At 41.5% G+C, this 16,652-nt stretch overlaps 1 protein-coding gene across 3 annotated transcripts in view; it reads left to right on the top strand.

The window, feature by feature from the left end:
- TNRC6B (trinucleotide repeat containing 6B) overlaps positions 1–16,652 on the top strand; it is a 270,951-nt gene that overhangs the window by 225,943 nt on the left and 28,356 nt on the right. For all 3 annotated transcript variants that reach the window (XM_006865165.1, XM_006865166.1, XM_006865167.1), the window contains one exon: positions 1,208–1,333. In XM_006865165.1, the coding sequence (XP_006865227.1) occupies positions 1,208–1,333 (126 nt within the window). The remainder of the gene's footprint in view (positions 1–1,207; positions 1,334–16,652) is intronic.

Here is a 16,652-nt window from a genome sequence, read left to right as displayed (position 1 = left end):
ACATGTTCAGTGGGACGTTTTCAAGTACCTGACATTGTTGGGGCACAGTTATTGTTGTTAACTGCCATCAAGACAGTTCTGACTCACAGCAACCCAGTGTAGAGTTTCCATGGAGGGACTGGTGAGCTTGAACTGCCAACCTTGTGATTCAAACCGACCTTTGCAGACCTACGCTTATCCTGAAGCACTAGGATGTTTGCAAATAATATCCTACCCAGACCAGGCCTTTGATGATGAATGCTATCGAAGCATAGACTTAGGTTCAACTACTCTGAATGGGAAACAAGTGAAGGTTTGGGGAAAAACTTCGTTGATGATGATGATCTTTGAGGAAGGCCTTGCTTGAAGAGGTCGCATGAACCCTGTGTGGTAAAGGACCTCAGGCAAGAAGGGACAAAAAGTTACCTATCACATGGTTTCTTTGCTGAAGGATGTTTCTCAGCTGAAAACAGGTCAGGAAAGGCAGGTTCATCATAAAGCCCAGAGAAGCTCTCAAAAGCTCTCTGATTGGAATATTCTAGAAGCCTCCCAGTGATTTGGCCCTCTAGGGAGTTAAGCTTCTTTTTATCTAGACTGACAGTCTTAACATTTGACTGAGAAGGTACAAGTAAGTCATAATCTGTTTTGGTGTTCCTGTAATGACTTTTCACTCTTTGCTTTTCTTGGTTTTTTACCTCTTTGTGACTGATTCCAGTTTCCTAATGTAGCAAAGAAAGGGGGCAGGCAGACCCAGGGAGGAAAGGTGTCTTTATCTGGAATAGGGTCCTGGATGACAGTGAGCTTGTGATTCAGCTAACCCGTTTAGCGTTACTACACCTGTACTGCATAGCTGATCTGATTCAAAAGTCTGTGATTTCACTCAGGTGCCTTTTAAGATGGTTCTTAGATTAGGAGATTTGAGAAGAAACCTGGCAAAATGCAGGGAAAAATATACAGTTGTTGAAATGAATGTTATATTTGAACCCCTCAAAATAATTGAATGCTTATTCTAACACTGGACTAAATTTAACCCTTTCAGTTTATAGAGAGTAGACCAGACGGTGATGATATATGCCCATGATTTGATTTGAATGATTCTCCTGAGTGTTCCAAGATTGGGAACTGCTCAGTGGTAAAATTCTGTGCTTCCATGGGACATAGTCTCTGGTTCTTAAGTGCATTTTTCCTAAGTTCACAGACAGCCTAATTATTGTTGTTATGTTCACAGGGTGGCAATCACGGTTTGTTTGGAAATAGCACAGCACAATCGAGAGGCATGCACACTCCAGTGCAGCCACTAAATTCTTCTCCTAATCTCCGGGCGCAAGTGCCTCCCCAGTTTATTTCCCCCCAGGTAAGCCGTCTTACGTTTCCATGATTCAAAATTCAAGCCCAGTCAGCTGGTTACCAGCTATTAAGTGACTGGTTTTGTGGCTATAAAAGGAATAATGGAGACCTGTCTCAAGTCTAAAAACCCAGGTACCCAGGACCAGAGTATCAAGTCCACTGTTTCATGGCACCATGCGTACAGAGTAGGTTATTTTCTGTTTAGATCTTCTAATTATTTTTCTAATACTGTTTTAATACTTAAAACAATTTTTAAAAACTATGATATGTCAGTATTCAGAAATTTGTTGATCTTGAGGATCCACCATCAGATACAGAGGAGAGTTGCCAGGTTCTGGGCTGTTTTAAGGAGTTACTATTATTATTATTAAGTGCCATCAAGTCGGCTCTGACTCCTAGTGACCCTGTGTAGGGTGGAATTCCAAGGAGTAGCTAGTGGATTTGAACAGCTGACCTTGGGGTTCGCAATCCAGTGCTGATCTATAACGCCATGTTGGTAATGCACACATGAAGAACACACTGTGTCTCCCGTTACAGCTTTCTGGAGTTAGCTGGGGAAGCAATAGCACAATTAGAGAATAATTTGAATATAATAATTACTGTTTCAGAGTTTGAAGAACAAGGTGAGTCTTTGTACTACCAATGACATTTGAACTGGTCTTGAGAAATGGTCTGACAAGGCGTCTGATGTCCTCTAATTTCATGTGGAGGAGAAACAGTCACCATCGGCAGCCCAAGGTTGATTCCTGTGAGACAGGAGTTAAAAATTCTCTCCAGCTTTTTAACCAGTTCTGAAAGCAGCCCGTCCCTCCCAAGCCCTCTCTACCTCTCTAAGTCATTGCAGCAGCCACACAGAACTCAGAGACAGTACTCACAGTTATGGGTTCTATTAGGAAAGGAACGAAGTCCTGGTGTGGCACTGTAGGGTAAACACTGAACTGCTAGCCTCTAGCTAACTGCAAGGTTGGTGGTTCAGACCCACTCCTTGGAAATCCTGAACAGGCTTGCTGTGAATCAACTAACTTGTTGGCATGTAAACACCAATAGCAAACTATGCTTGACTGAACCTATTGCTGTTAAATTGATTCTAACACATAGGCACCCTGTGTTGTTGTTAAGTGCCATCGAGTTGGTTCTGACTCATAGTGACCCTGTATAGGGTTTCCTAGGAGAAGCTGGTGGGTTTGAACAGCCAACCTTTTAATTCTCAGTCCAGTGCTGACCCTGCAGCACCAAGGCCATAAATCTTTACAAAAGATGACCGCCACATCTCTCCTGCAGAGTGACTGGTGGGTTTGAACTGCCCATCCTTCCAGTTAGCAGCGAGCACTTTCACCACTGAATCATCAAGGGTCCTATTAGACTATGGATGTTGTTGTTAGACTGTGACTAGAAAGGCCACACTGAAAAGAATGAGACAAATTTAAGACGCCTCCTGGGTAGCAAAAGCACATGTGTCAAGGGACAGTTGGAAGAACAGGCATGTTCAGGCTGCTACAATTTATTTGAGTAAGTAGTATGAGCTCTTTGAAGTGTATATACATACTATCTCAAATGCAATGACAAGAACTGAGTGAGAACATCTGGGACAAAACTTAGAACAATTTTGTTTGATTTGGACATTGCCCTATAGGCTAGTCTTGTCAGCATGGCCAGTGCCATTATCTGGGATGCTGATTAAAAATGTGGTCCCCAGGTGCCTTCTCCCCTCCCTCCCAAGTTTACTGAGACAGAATCTTAAGCTCCGGCTTAGTCACCTGCAGGTGACAATATTGTGTGCACACCGAAATTTGGCTGTGGGGCAGTGGTGGTTCGCTTCAATTGTCTCTTGAGCCAGAAGAGACCTAGGTTCAACTCCAGCCAGTGAGCCTCATGAATCTCCACCAACTGAGGCTGTGTGTGGCTCTGATGCTGAATTGGTTTCAACAGTGCTTCTTGACTCAAATGAACTTGAGATTACCTTCAGAATCAGCCAGTAAATGTCCTGTGGGTCACAACCGTCTGATCCGCATTCAGTCACAGCATGGCAGGTTTGATATCACTGTGCAGGATGGCAACTTGATGGCAACTAAGAACAACAAAGTTTGACTACAATTGCTATAGATAATATAGAACTAAGCAAGATTTGTCAGCTGTATAGTGATGTAGGAGAGTTTATGATTTAGCAATGTAACTGGCAGTAATAAAGAGGACATGTTTGAGCGGCACACCTACTAGAGAAAAGCAGACCAATTAGAAGGCTAGAACAGAGGCAGCGTAGACAGACACTTGGAGCAGATCCTCTGCAGCAAAGTGACATGAGAGACAGAGTAAAACTTACAGATGATTCAGAACCCTGATCTTTAGGATAGGACAGAGAGGGCGATTGAGTGCCAGATACATGAGGAAGCTGAACAGGAGCAAGTCTGAGAAGAAAAATGGGTGGGCTGTCAGCTGGTGTGGAGCGGGACTGATACAGCAGCCTTCAGGCACAGGATTCTACTGGAGAATGGTGGTTAAGGGTTCTCCCTTGCTCCCTGTACCCTCCTAGTAATGTGTGCCCTTAGCACCCCTCGTGTAAAATCACAACTCTGCCTGTGGCCAGGAGCTGAGAGTGCCACCCTTGGTTCTGGAGGTGCATGAACCCTCCCAGAACTAAGCCACCAGTAGAGGAATGCATTCACACACTTCCAGTGTCTACCACATCCACCAGGAGCCACGTAGTGAGTGCCTGAGAACACTACAACTTACAACCATCAATTAAATATAAGTACATCACCGCAATGTCTCCGGGGAGCGGAAAAAAAATTTCCGCTTAAAACAGTGAAACAAGACAGTGCCTCAAACAAGTGAGCAAAACAGAATCAGAAAATATAGTACAAGAAATGTTATCAGAACTCTTTAATAAGGAATTTGAAAAGCATGTTTAGGTGCCTTCAGTGGATTTAGAGATCATGAATAGCAAAAAGAACAGAGAAAACACTTGAGAAGAATTTAGGAAAACACTATGTGAATAAACTGACAAAAGAAATGAAAAGTTGGGAACCTTACAGAAACAGCCTATTGCAAAACCAGAAGTTTAAATCTTTGAATATTCATCTGCTAGAAGAACAACACTTAAAAAAAAAAAAAAAAAAAATTAAAACCAAAGAAAGCCTTTTATATGGGATACTATAAAAAGGAATAACTTCTGTGTGATTGGAATTCCAGAACAAAAGACAAAAACCATAGCAAAATTGTCCAAGAATTGTTGAAAGAACACATCCTTAATATTAGGAAAGATGAGAAGCTAGCCATTCAAGAAGTTAAATGAGCTTCATGCAGGTTGGACCCCCAAACGAAAATCCCTTAGACATTGTATAATCAAACTTTGCAAAACCAATGACAAGGAAAGAATCCTGAGATCAGGAAAAAGGAAAAGTTACCCACAAAGGAGAACTAGTAAATCTAAGCTCTGATTTCTCAGCAGAAACCATGTTGACAAGAAAACAACGGGATGACATATATAAAACTCTGAAAGAAACAAACTGTCAACCAGGAATTCAAGCAGAATTACCCATCAAATCTGACAGCAAATTAGGATGTTTTCAAATAAACAGAAATTAAAAGAATTTTCTAAAACCAGACAAAACTTACAAAAAATCCTAAAGGAAGTTCTTTGGGCAGGCAACAACCTGAGACTAATATACATGACAGTAAATCTGGAACTCAACTCAGATACAGAAATATTCAAAGTAAAAAACAACAACCAAAAAACCCTGTTGTTAGGTGCCGTTGAGTAGGTTCTGATTCATAACGACCCTATACATGTACACAACAGACGAAACACAGTCTGATCCTGCACCATTCTAACAGTTACTGTCATGTTTGAACCCCTTACTGCTGCTGCCAGTGTTATCAGTCCATCTCATTGGGAGTCTGCCTCTTTTTTCACTGAACCTTCACTTTACCAAACATGATGTCCTTCATCACACACTGCTCCTTCTGGTAACAAGTCCTTACTTTAAGGAGAATGCTGACTGCACTTCTCCCAACACAGATTCGTTTCTTCTTCTGGAAGTTCATGGTACTTTCAGTATTCTTCCGCGCCATAATTCAAAGGCATCAATTCTTCTTCCCTCTTTCTTATTCATTACCCAACTTTCACATGCATCTGAGGCAGTTGAAAGTACCATTGTGTGGATCGAGTGCACCTTAGTCCTCAAACGAACACGGTTCATTCTTTAAAACTTTAAAGAGGTCTTTTGCATCAGTTATGCCTAATGCAATATGTCATTTGATTTCTTGACTGCTGCTTCCGTGAATGTTGATTGTGGATCCAAGCAAAATGAAGCCTTTGGCAATTTCTATCTTTTCTCCATCTAACATGATGCTATGTAATGGTCCAGTGAGGATTTTTGAGTTCAAAATTGAAGTGTAATTCACACTGAAGTGTAATTCACATTGAAGACTGTATTGTCTTGGATCTTCACTAGTAAGCATTTTCAGCCCTCTTCGCTTTCAGCAAGCATGGTTATATCATCTGCATGTCAAAAATCTTAAGTGAGTCTTTCTCTAGTTCCGATAATAAACTCTTCTTCAGATAATCCAGATTCTCAGATTATATGTGCATTATATAGATTGAATAAGTATGGTGAAGATGCCAACCCAGACACACACATTTCCTGATTTTAAATCCTTAAGAATCCCGTTGTGGTACTGTGGGTTAATGCACTGGACTGCGCAGTTGATTTGAACCACAAGGTTGGTGGTTCAAGCTCATCAGCCACTCCTCGGAAACCCTATACAGGGTTGCTATGGGTTGGAACCGACTGGATGGCACTTAATAACAACAGTATCCCCTTGTCCTGTTCTAATGACTGCCTCTTGGTCTAAGTACAGGTTCCTCGTGGCATGCACAATTAAACATTCTGAAGTACCCATTCTTTGAAATGTTATCCTTAGTTAATATAATCCACACAGTCTATCAAGAGCATTTGTATAGTCAGTAAAGCACAAGAAACATCCTTCTTAACATTCTCTGCTGTTAGCCAAGGTCCATCTGACATCAGCAGTGATATCTGTAGTTCCATGTTCTCTTCTGAATCTAGCCTGAATTTTCGTGCAGCTCCTTGTCATGCACTGGTGCAGCCATTTTTTAATTATCTTCAGAAAAATTTTACTTGCATTATTAATGATACTGCATGACAATTTCCACATTCCATTGGGTCATCATTTGGAATGGGAACAAATACAAATCTCTTCCCATCAGCTGACTGGGTAGTTATCTTCCAGATTTCCTGGCATAGATGAGTGAGCATCTCCAGTTCTGTATCAGTTTATTGAAAGAGTTCAGTTTGTATCCCATCAGTTCCTGGAGGCTTATTTTTCACCAGTGCCTTCAGTGTACCTTGGACTTCTTTCTTTTTGATCATATGTTACTACTGAAATGGTTGAACATCAGTCATTTCTTCTGGTACAGTGACTGTATCCCTTCCATCTTCTTTGGATGCTTTTCGCAGTCCTTCAGTAATATGCCCATAAGATCCTTCAGTATTTCAAGTTGAGGCTTGACTTTTTCTTCAGTTCTTTCAGCTTGAGAAATGCTAAATATGTTCTTCCCTTTTGGTTTTCTAACTCCAGGTCTTTGCACATTTCATTATAATACTTGACCTCTAAGGAGCATTCTGATTGCACATCTTCCAAAACGGACCTATTGGTTCTTTTGGCAGCCCATGGCACTTTCAATATTCTCCTCCAACACCATAACTCAAAAGCATCAATTCTTCTGCGGTCTTCCTTAGTCACTGTCCAACTTTCACATGCATATGAGGTTATTGAAAATACCGTGGCTTGGATCAGGCACACCTTAGTCCTCAAGCTGACATCTTTGCTCTTCAACACTTTAAAAAAGGTCTTGTGCAGCAGATTTGTGTAATGCAATATGTTGTTTGATCTCTTAACTGCTGCTGCTGTGAGTGTTGATAGTTGATCCAAGAAGAATAAAGTCCTTGACAACTTCAGTTTTTTCTCCATTGATAAGAAGAATGTTGTTTATTGGTCCAGTGGTGAGGATTTTTGTCTTCTTTACATTGAGATGTAATCTATACCAAAGGCTGTGATCTTTGATCTTCATCAGTAAATGTTTTAAGTCCTCGTCACTTTCAGCAAGCAAGGTTATTCATCTGCATATCGCAGGTTGTTAATGAGTCTTCCTCCAATCCTGATGCCACGTTTTTCTTCATATAACCCAGCTTCTTGGATTATTTGCTCAGCATACATACAGGTTAAGTAAGTATGATGAAAGAGTACAACCTTGTCGCACACCTTTCTTAATTTTAAAACATTCAGTGTTCCCACATTCTGTTCAAACAACTGCCTCATGGTCCAGGTACAGATTCCTCATGAGCACACTATTAAGTGTTCTGGAATACTCATACTTTGCAATGTTGTCCATAGCTTGTAATGATCTGATTCTTCCCTCCATTTAAGACAGTCTATTTTATCCTGTAATCTCCCTGACCTTCTCACCGCCTGGATCTCTCTTCCTTTGTGTTTACCTTCTTTCACATTGTAATTGTTTTGATCATAGACTGACTTCCCAGATTCTCTGTTCTTATAATTGTATTCTGTTCCTACTCTTCCGTTTGTCGATTGAGTTCAGGGTGATGGTGCCACATATGTCATTCTCTGGTTGTTTGTTCTTGTTGGCTCTCCACAGAACTTCCTTTAGGATGTTTTTCATAGCAGGGTTGGCTTTGGCAAAATCCCTTAGCTTCTGTTTATCTGTTTATCCTGGAATGTTTTGGTTACATCATCATCAGCTTTGCTAGGTAGAGGATTCTTGGGTGGCAGTTTTTTTCTTTCAGGGTTTTATGTATGTCTCCCCGTTGCCTTCCTGCCTGCATGGTTCCTGTTGAGAGATCCGAGCTTAATCTGATTTGCTTGCCTTTGTATGTTATATTTCTCTTTTCTATAGCTGCTTTCAGGATTCTGTCCTTATCTTTGATTTTAGAGAGCTTGGTTATTTATAGTATGTCTTGGTGATTGTCTTTTAGGGTCTGTCCTTCCTGGGTTTGTTGAGCTTCTTGAATGCTTATCTTTTCGCTTTTCAGGATGTTAGGAAATTTTTCTTCCAGAAGCTCTTCAACTATCTCCCCCTGTGGACTTGTGTGATTCTTACTATTCAGGAATGCCAATAATTATAATTCTTCAGTTATTCCTCTTCATGTTGTCCAACATGAATCTTAGGCCTTCTTCAGATTTTTTAATCCTTTTTTGTGCTTGCTCTTCTGTCTTAATAGTGTTGAGAGATTTATCTTCTAGCTCACTATTCTGTCTTCTATCTCCTCAGTTCTACTCCTTTGCCCTTTCATTGTAGTGTCCATTTCTGATACTCTATTATTAATCATTTTGACCGCTTTCTGTAGGTTTTGAATTGTTTCCAATGCTGTAGGTATCTTATTTGATTGCTCCTGTAGCGCTTTCCTGACTTCTTCCTTATTTTTCTGAACTTCGTTGGATAGTGTTTTGATAAATTTTATAATCATTTTTCTGAATTCCTCTCAGGCATTTCTCAATGCTCATCTTCCAGTATGGAGTGTAGGTCTACTTCCAGTTCATTTGCCTTAGTCACTTTGTCTTGTTTCTGGACATGTGCTTATATGTTTTCTGTTTGCCTCCGGGTGGATGTGATCAGGAGATGGGCTTCCCTTTTCACGCTTCCTCCTTTATGTCCGTGGTTCTGCCAGGCATCTGTGGCTGCTCTGATCCTTCCCCACTTGGCCTAGCCCAAGATGGTGCAGGAGCAGCTGAGCATCTTGAATTGGAAAGCAATCTGTTTCTTGCTTCTGCTACCAATTCTCCTAGCTGTAAGCCTTCCAACCTTCCAAATATTCCTTTATATGTGGTTCAGAGTTCTGGGACCATCCCCTGAGCCTGCTTGGTCCGGTATTTTGTGTGGTTGCTGATGGAGCTCCTCACTGTGCTTCCACCCTTTCCACCATCTTGTTTGTTCTCTTCATTATCATATTTTTGCTCACATGAACTTTCTTTTAAGTTTCTTCAGCTTCAGCCTGAATTTGTATATGAACAATTAGTGGTCTGTTCTACAGTCTGCCCCTGACCTTGTTTTGGCTAATAATGTTGAGCTTCTCTACCATGTCTTCCCACAGACGAAGTCAGTTTGATGTCCAGGTCTATAGTCATTATTTATGATATTCAACAGAAAATATGCAATGAATCAGTCATCGGTCTTGTAAAATGCCATCATGGGTTCTCCAGCATCATTTCTATCACCAAGGCCCTATTTTCCAACTACTGATGATCTTATTTCTTTCCAACTTTCTCATTCTAGTCACCAGTAAAATCAGTGTATCTTGGCATGTTTGCTCAATTTCAGACCAAAGAAGTTGATTGAATTTGTCAGTTTCATCATCACTGGCTTTAGTGGTTGGTGTATAAATTTGACCCATAGTGGTATTAACTGGTCTTCCTTGTAGATAAATGGATATTATCCTATAACAGACAGCATCGTACTTCAAGATATATCTTGAAATGTGCGTTTTGACAATGATTACTACACAGTTCCTCTTCAGCTTGATGTAATAAGCCATATGAATGTCTGGTTCATAATGGTTCATTCCTTCCTGTTCAGTTTGTTAAGCCTAGGAGATAGATCTTTTTGCATTCCATTTCATTTTCACAACTTCCAATATCCCCAGACTCATACCTCATAATCCCATGTTCTGATTATTAATGTTTGCTTATAGCTCTTCTCTGGTATAAAAGGAGCTCTGGTAGCGTAGTGGTTACAAATTGGGCTGCGAACCACAAGGTCAGCAGTTCACCAGCTGTTCCGCGGGAGAAAGATGAGGCTTTCTGCTCCCGTAAAGATTCACAGCCTCGGAAACCCTGTACAGGGTCGCTATGAGTCAGAACCGGCCCCATGGCACACCACCACCGCCATAGCTCTTCTCATTTTGAGTTGTGCCCCATTAGTGAATGAAGGTCTTGAAGGCTTTGTTGCTCCACCCATGTCACTGTGGTCAACTCTACTTTGAAGAGGCAGATCTTCCTCATTATTTTGAGTGCCTTGCAACCTGAAAGGCTCATCTTCTGGCACACTAATTGACAATGTTCCGCTGCTAGTCATAAGGTTTTCAGTTGCTAACCATTCAGAAGTTGTCCATTTCTCATCCTTCCCAGTTTGTCTTTGTCTGGAACTATGCTGAAACCTGTTCACCATGGACATTACAAGTACCAGTGCTGTAACTCCAGCATCACATATATATAAAAAATATAACCCATTTCAGTATAACAAACTAACAGGACAGTGCTGGAAAAGAAATCTACAAAACTGAAAATAGGGAACCAGAAACAACAGTTTGTAACCAAAAAAAAATAAAAAATGAGGGAGTAATTTAGTTAACAAAATTTCCAAATGAAAAGGAAATCAAGTTGATTTTAAGAAAAAAAAAATAATAAAAACAACTGTAACCCTTAAGTTAGGCCAAGTCTAACCCGTATCCCTCACACTAACCCTCATCCTAACCATAACAACAGAAATCCGAAGGCTAGGACAAGAGTCCAGGGAAGGCCGTGGCTGTGGGTTAACCATCTTGCGAAGGTCACTGGTGATCTCTGTGTTGTTAGATAGCGCTATGTGGTCTCCAGTCTCCTCTTACTAGAAGGATCAGCAGTATGTGACATGGTTGATTTTGAACCTCTTCTCCTTACCTTCTTCTCTTTGCCAGAGCTTAGTGATCTCACACAGTTCGATGCCTTTAAATACTGACAGTTCCAAACATTTATTTCCAACCTAAACATCTCTTCTCAGCTAGGCATCCCAAGTTAACATGTGCAAAACAGAACTTGTGATTCCATCCCACACCCTTCTCCTGGTGGTGGTGGCGGTAGTGGTGGTGGTGGTGTGCCATGGACTCATAGCGACCCTGCATAGGGTTCCCAAGGCTGTAAATCTTTACGGAACAGAAAACCCCATCTTTCTCCCACGGAACAGCTGGTGATTTCAAACTGCTGACCTTGAGGTTAGCAGCCGGGCTACCATAACAACAAAGGTGTTGGGTAGGTCTTAAGTGAGAAAAAAGAAACACAGTATAATCAGCTTCACTGTATGTTTGAACGTTGTTGTTGTTAAGTGCCATCAAGTCGATTCCGACCCATAGCGACCCTGTATAGGGTTTCCGAGGAGTAGCTGGTGAGCTTGAACAACTGACCTTACAGTTCAGACGGCTTTGCAGTCTGGCGCATTAACTCACGGCGACGGCGGTTATTGTCATACCTCATTCGGACTGTTAGCTCTCAGGCACTCATCTCACGCAGCTGAATTCATGGTACCTCTGGCCTGTTGGGTTTTGTTACTATTCTGTCTTCAGAGTTTCCACTGCTATGTAGTTGTCCTGGTGACTACTTTTACGTAAAATCCCTTCCGCCACGATTAGGTAGATTTCCAGTTTTTTACTGTTAATAAAGAATGCTTCAAAGAAATCCTGTACTAAAATTGTGGCCCACATTTTTCCTAAATTTAGATCTCCATAGTGAAATTTGGGGGCCAAAGTGCATGCCCACAAAGTCACTTCCGACTCACACCAACCCCTTCTAGGGTTTCTAAAACTGTCAATCTTTCTGGGAGCAGACAGCCTCATCTGTCTACCTCAGAGGGGCTGGTAGGTTTGAACCTAATGGTTAACAGCCTCATGCTTAGTACACAGTACCACCACGGCACCTGAAAGTGCATGAAGAAGAATCTTTGATGTAGGGGGAGAAACATGAAATTGTTGAGTACAGAGTCGTAAATTTACTTGTGCTTCTTATTGTTGTTAAGTGCCATTGAGTTGGTTCCAACCTAGCAACCCTGTATAGGATTTCCAAGGAGCGGCTGTTGAGCTTGAACCGCTGACCATGAGGTTCACACCAACTGTGTGGCCCAGCATAGTAGCCCGCAACAACATACCAGGACTCCAGTACTTGTACTTCCTTAGTAATTATTGGGTGATCTAGAAAGTGGTTAACATGGTTGTAAACTTTTGATAACATTCATCAAAAAAGTTTATATTTTCAATTATACAACATTTTTAATTTTTTGGATGAATTTTATTAAATTTTATACGAGTTTTAACCACTTTATGGGGCAATGTCAGATTACCCAATAAGCAAGGTAAGCATGGGTTTATTTGTGTTTACTGTAGTAAACCTTTTTCACCACATCAAAGTTACTGCTTCTAAATTTGTCTGGCATCTATCTCCCTCCCAACCCCACAACCCCTTCCTACCGAATCAAAGCCTCTTTTCAAATTTGCAGTCCTTGAGGGTACAAAGTACCCAGTAAGCAAGGTAAGCACAGGCTTGCCTATTAACTTGTAGTCAACAGTTTCCCATATTTTCACCACAAGCCCCCATGTGAAATTGTTTGCTACAAATTAGAACGTAAACACAAGTAAGCCTATGCTTACCTTGCTTATTTGGGTACTCCGCCCCTGGGAGCAGTCAGTATTTCATGTAAGTAAAAAAGACACTTGACATTTAAGCTCATCTTTAAGGTCTGTTTACAAATGATCTGGGCCTGACCTTCCAGTGTTGGCTTTCTTCTCCTGCTCCTCTGATTTGCGGACAGTAACATTTTCTAGCTGGCGTCTGTGTGCCTTTTAAAGTGCTGTCATTTTGCACCTGCATCACGCATTGAACTACCACTTTGACTTGGATAAGGCCTTTACTTTCTCTAAAGCAGCTGGGGATTGAGGGTTTTTAAGCTGGAGTAATGAGGGAAGGTGCTTTAATTGCCCTGCAGCCCAGGTGTGAACAGCATTTGCTAGAAGCCTAGTGGCACTGCTCTCAGACCCTTCTGCAATCTGCAGAGGGAAATGTTGAGCAAGGTTCTGTAAACAGTCCTAGGTGTGGCCTTCGTAGTCTTTACAGTGGTCAGTGGGAAATGCTGGTGTTTAAACATATGAACTTAAAGCATTCCCTTTGCATTTCTCTATGCTTGATTTTCTATCTACCTAGCTTTCCAGGTAGAGCTCTGGTAGCGTAGTGGTTACAAATCGGGCTGCTAGCTTCAGGGACAAGCAGTTCGAAACTACCAGCTGTTCTGCAGGAGAAAGAGGAGCCTTTCTGCTCCCATAAAGATTTACAGCCTCGGAAACCCTGTACCAGGGTCGCTATGAGTCGGAACCGACTCCATGGTACATCACGATGACTGACCCTTCCTTAGACAATAATGTGATTTCATTTTGCCCATTTTTGCACATTTTGTAGTGGAATCAGACTGGTGTTTTTTTTTTCACTTGATAGTGAGTCTGGAATTTTCCCCACAGTGATTTGGACATTTGTGGTTCCTGCAGGATTTCATTATATGAACACCCCATCCTTTATTACCTGCTCTACTATTGGTAGATACACCATTTGGCTTATTTCCAGATGTGCGCTAATAAGAGCAGCCTTGCTGTGTTCGCTCTACTCGTCTCCTAGGAGAAGTGTCTCCCGCACTAGCAGAGTCGTGGCCACGTTCCCTTTTACTTTGTGTGGCGCTGTTCCTTGGTATTATTTCTGCTAGTTTTGAGACTTAGGCATAGTAAAGAGAAAAGAGTAATGTGATTCCCTGGATGGTGCAAATGGTCAAGTCCTCAGTTCCTAACTTGGAAGGTTAGTCGTTTGTTTGTGTACAGAGGTGCCTCAGGAGAAAAGTATGGTGATCTACTTTTGAAAAACGACCCACTTTGAAAACCCTGTGGAGAGCACAGTTCTGTGTTGACACAGTGGAGTTCACTATGAGTCAGAATCAACTTGACACCATTTGGGGTGGAAGAGTAGCAAGGGATGTCTTACATTCTCAAGACTGATGGGAAATGGGTGCCCCAGAGCCCAGCAGGGTTGTTAGAACTTTATAAACTAAAGGAAACAGGGAAGAAAAATGAAAGCTCAGACAGCCGACGTTCAGTTCAGAGGCCAACAGGTCTGAGCACAGAATAGGCAGAGATTTCCAGATTTCCAATGACTCACAGAAGAAAACTTCTGGAAAGCAAGTTGGAAACCCTGCTGGTGGCCTGCAACTCTGCAGTCCAGCATGTAATCCAAGCCACGTTGTACAATCTCCTGTTCTCTAGCAGCCTCATTGAATAAGGTACAAAGAAAATGGGTAAAATTACATTTCATAGCATACATTTTTCAACCCAAGATAGCCAAACTGTCCTTTCAATATGTATTCCATATTCTTAAATTATTAATGATGTTTTTACTTTCTTTCTTTCTGTCTTAGTACCAAGCCTGGTATGCACACTTAGAGCACGTCCCAGGGTAGACGAGCCACGTTTCTAGTCCTCAAGATTTATGTACAGGACTGCACAGTCCAAGAACCCAGGGAGTCATGCGTAGCACAGAAACTATTCATTTCCTGAGGCCACTGCAACAAAATGCCACAACCAGGGAGTGGCTCAAAACAACCGAAATGTATATTCTCTCACAGTTGTGGAGGCTTATTTTTAGGTTCTCTCAAGTCCAAGTTCAGTTCAGACTCATAGCCACCCTGTGTACAATAAATAAAACAAAACGGTGCCTGACCTTGTACCATCCTCACTATTATTGCTACCTTTGAGACCATGGCTGCAGCCACTGCGTCAGTCCATCTCTTTGAGGGTCTTCTTTTTCATTGACCCTTCACTTTTTCAAGCTTGAGATCCTTCTCTAGGGACTGGTCCCTTCTGATGACATGGCCAGCATTCAGGAAGTCTTGCTGGCCTCGCCACTAAAGGAGCATTCTGCTTGTACTTCTTCAAGGATAGATTTGTTTGTTCTTCTGGCATTCCATGATACACTTACTATTCTTCACCAACAACAAATTTCTAAGGCACCAATGGTCTTCCTTATTCGTTACCCAGCTTTTGCATGCTTGTGAAGTGATTGAAAATAGCATGACTTGGGTCGGGCATTCCTTAGTCCTCGAGGTGACATCTTTGTTTTTTAAAGAAATCTTTTACAGCAGATTTGCCCATTGCATCATTTGATTTCTTAACTGTTGCTTTCATGGGTATTGATTATGGATTCAAATAAAATGAAATCCTGGTGGCAAGTAGACACATTATTTCAACCTCTGCCTTTGTCTACGTATGATGTTCTACTCTCTATGGCTCTATCTTTGTGTCCAAGTTTTACACTTATTTTAAGGGTACCAGTCATTGGATTAAGATTCCCCGAATCTACTATGATCTTTTCTTAATTTGATGTGTCTACAGTGACCCTGTATCCATAAATGGTCACATACTGACATTGGGGGCGTGTGTCGAGGGGACACTTACCAACCCAGTACAATTAACGAAAGCAAATAAATTTAAGATTCACACATCACTGTTGCCCTTTTATGGGTGTTGAAAGCATAGATGTATTTAACCTCCTTCATTTCCCAGTCTCTTATTACAGTGGGTTTAGATATATTATCACACGGGTAATGACTTGAGTGAACTTAAAGGAGAAAAGCAGAAGAGTTGGTATTTGGAGGAAATTGTGGAGGTGCGTACTTCAAGGTGGCCATAAACTGGTGTAGAGCCAGAACAGCATAGTGTAGGGTATGCGCATTGCACACACACCTACTAACAGACCGACTGTTAAACCAAGAGGAGTGTGGTGACACTGTGGGTTAGGCCTGCTTACTGCATAATCAGCAATTTAAATCCACTTTCCACTCCTTGGAGAAAGATGAGGCTGTCTGCTCCCAGGAGGATGTATAATCTCAGAAACCTTACCTAGGGTTACTAGACATAGGAACTGACTCGGTGCCGGTGGGTTTGGTTTCTGCTTTTGACTCCCTCAAATGGTACAAGTGATGGGTTATGTGAAAGTGTCTGGAATCTTGGAAGAAAATGAGGTTATGAGTCAAGTCTAGGGAACCTGAATTTAGATGGAAAATGTCAGAGAAGGGATAAACATGTGTTCCTGAGAACCTTATCATGACGGTGGCTCCAGTGATTGGGAAACTGAAGAATTTAACCCTGTGAGTCCTGGTCTGTCACCTTAGGATAAGCAATGGACTGCAGGGGAAAATCCTGAGAGCAGCTCAGGAAAAAAGAAAACTTAACATACATAACAGTATCACCCAGAATTCAGCCCAGGAATAGGAATATTCAAAACACAACAGATCAACAAGACTGAAAACAGAGAACCAGACATACAGTTGCAACAACAACAACAAAAAAACAAAATAAGATGAGGGTGGGGAGATAATGTAGTTAGAGAACTTCCAGATAAAGAGGAAATCATGTAGATTTCAAGATTAAAATAAGCTTTGTTGTTGTCAGGTGCCATCAAGTCAGAACCGACTCATAGCGACCCCATGCACAGCAGAATGAAACAATGTC

The sequence above is a fragment of the Chrysochloris asiatica genome, unplaced genomic scaffold (genome assembly GCF_000296735.1).
Source record: "Chrysochloris asiatica unplaced genomic scaffold, ChrAsi1.0 scaffold00076, whole genome shotgun sequence".
NCBI classification, from domain to species: Eukaryota; Metazoa; Chordata; class Mammalia; order Afrosoricida; family Chrysochloridae; genus Chrysochloris; species Chrysochloris asiatica.
The sequence above is the reverse complement of the archived record's forward strand: the minus strand, read 5'-3'. Positions and strand labels throughout refer to the sequence as shown.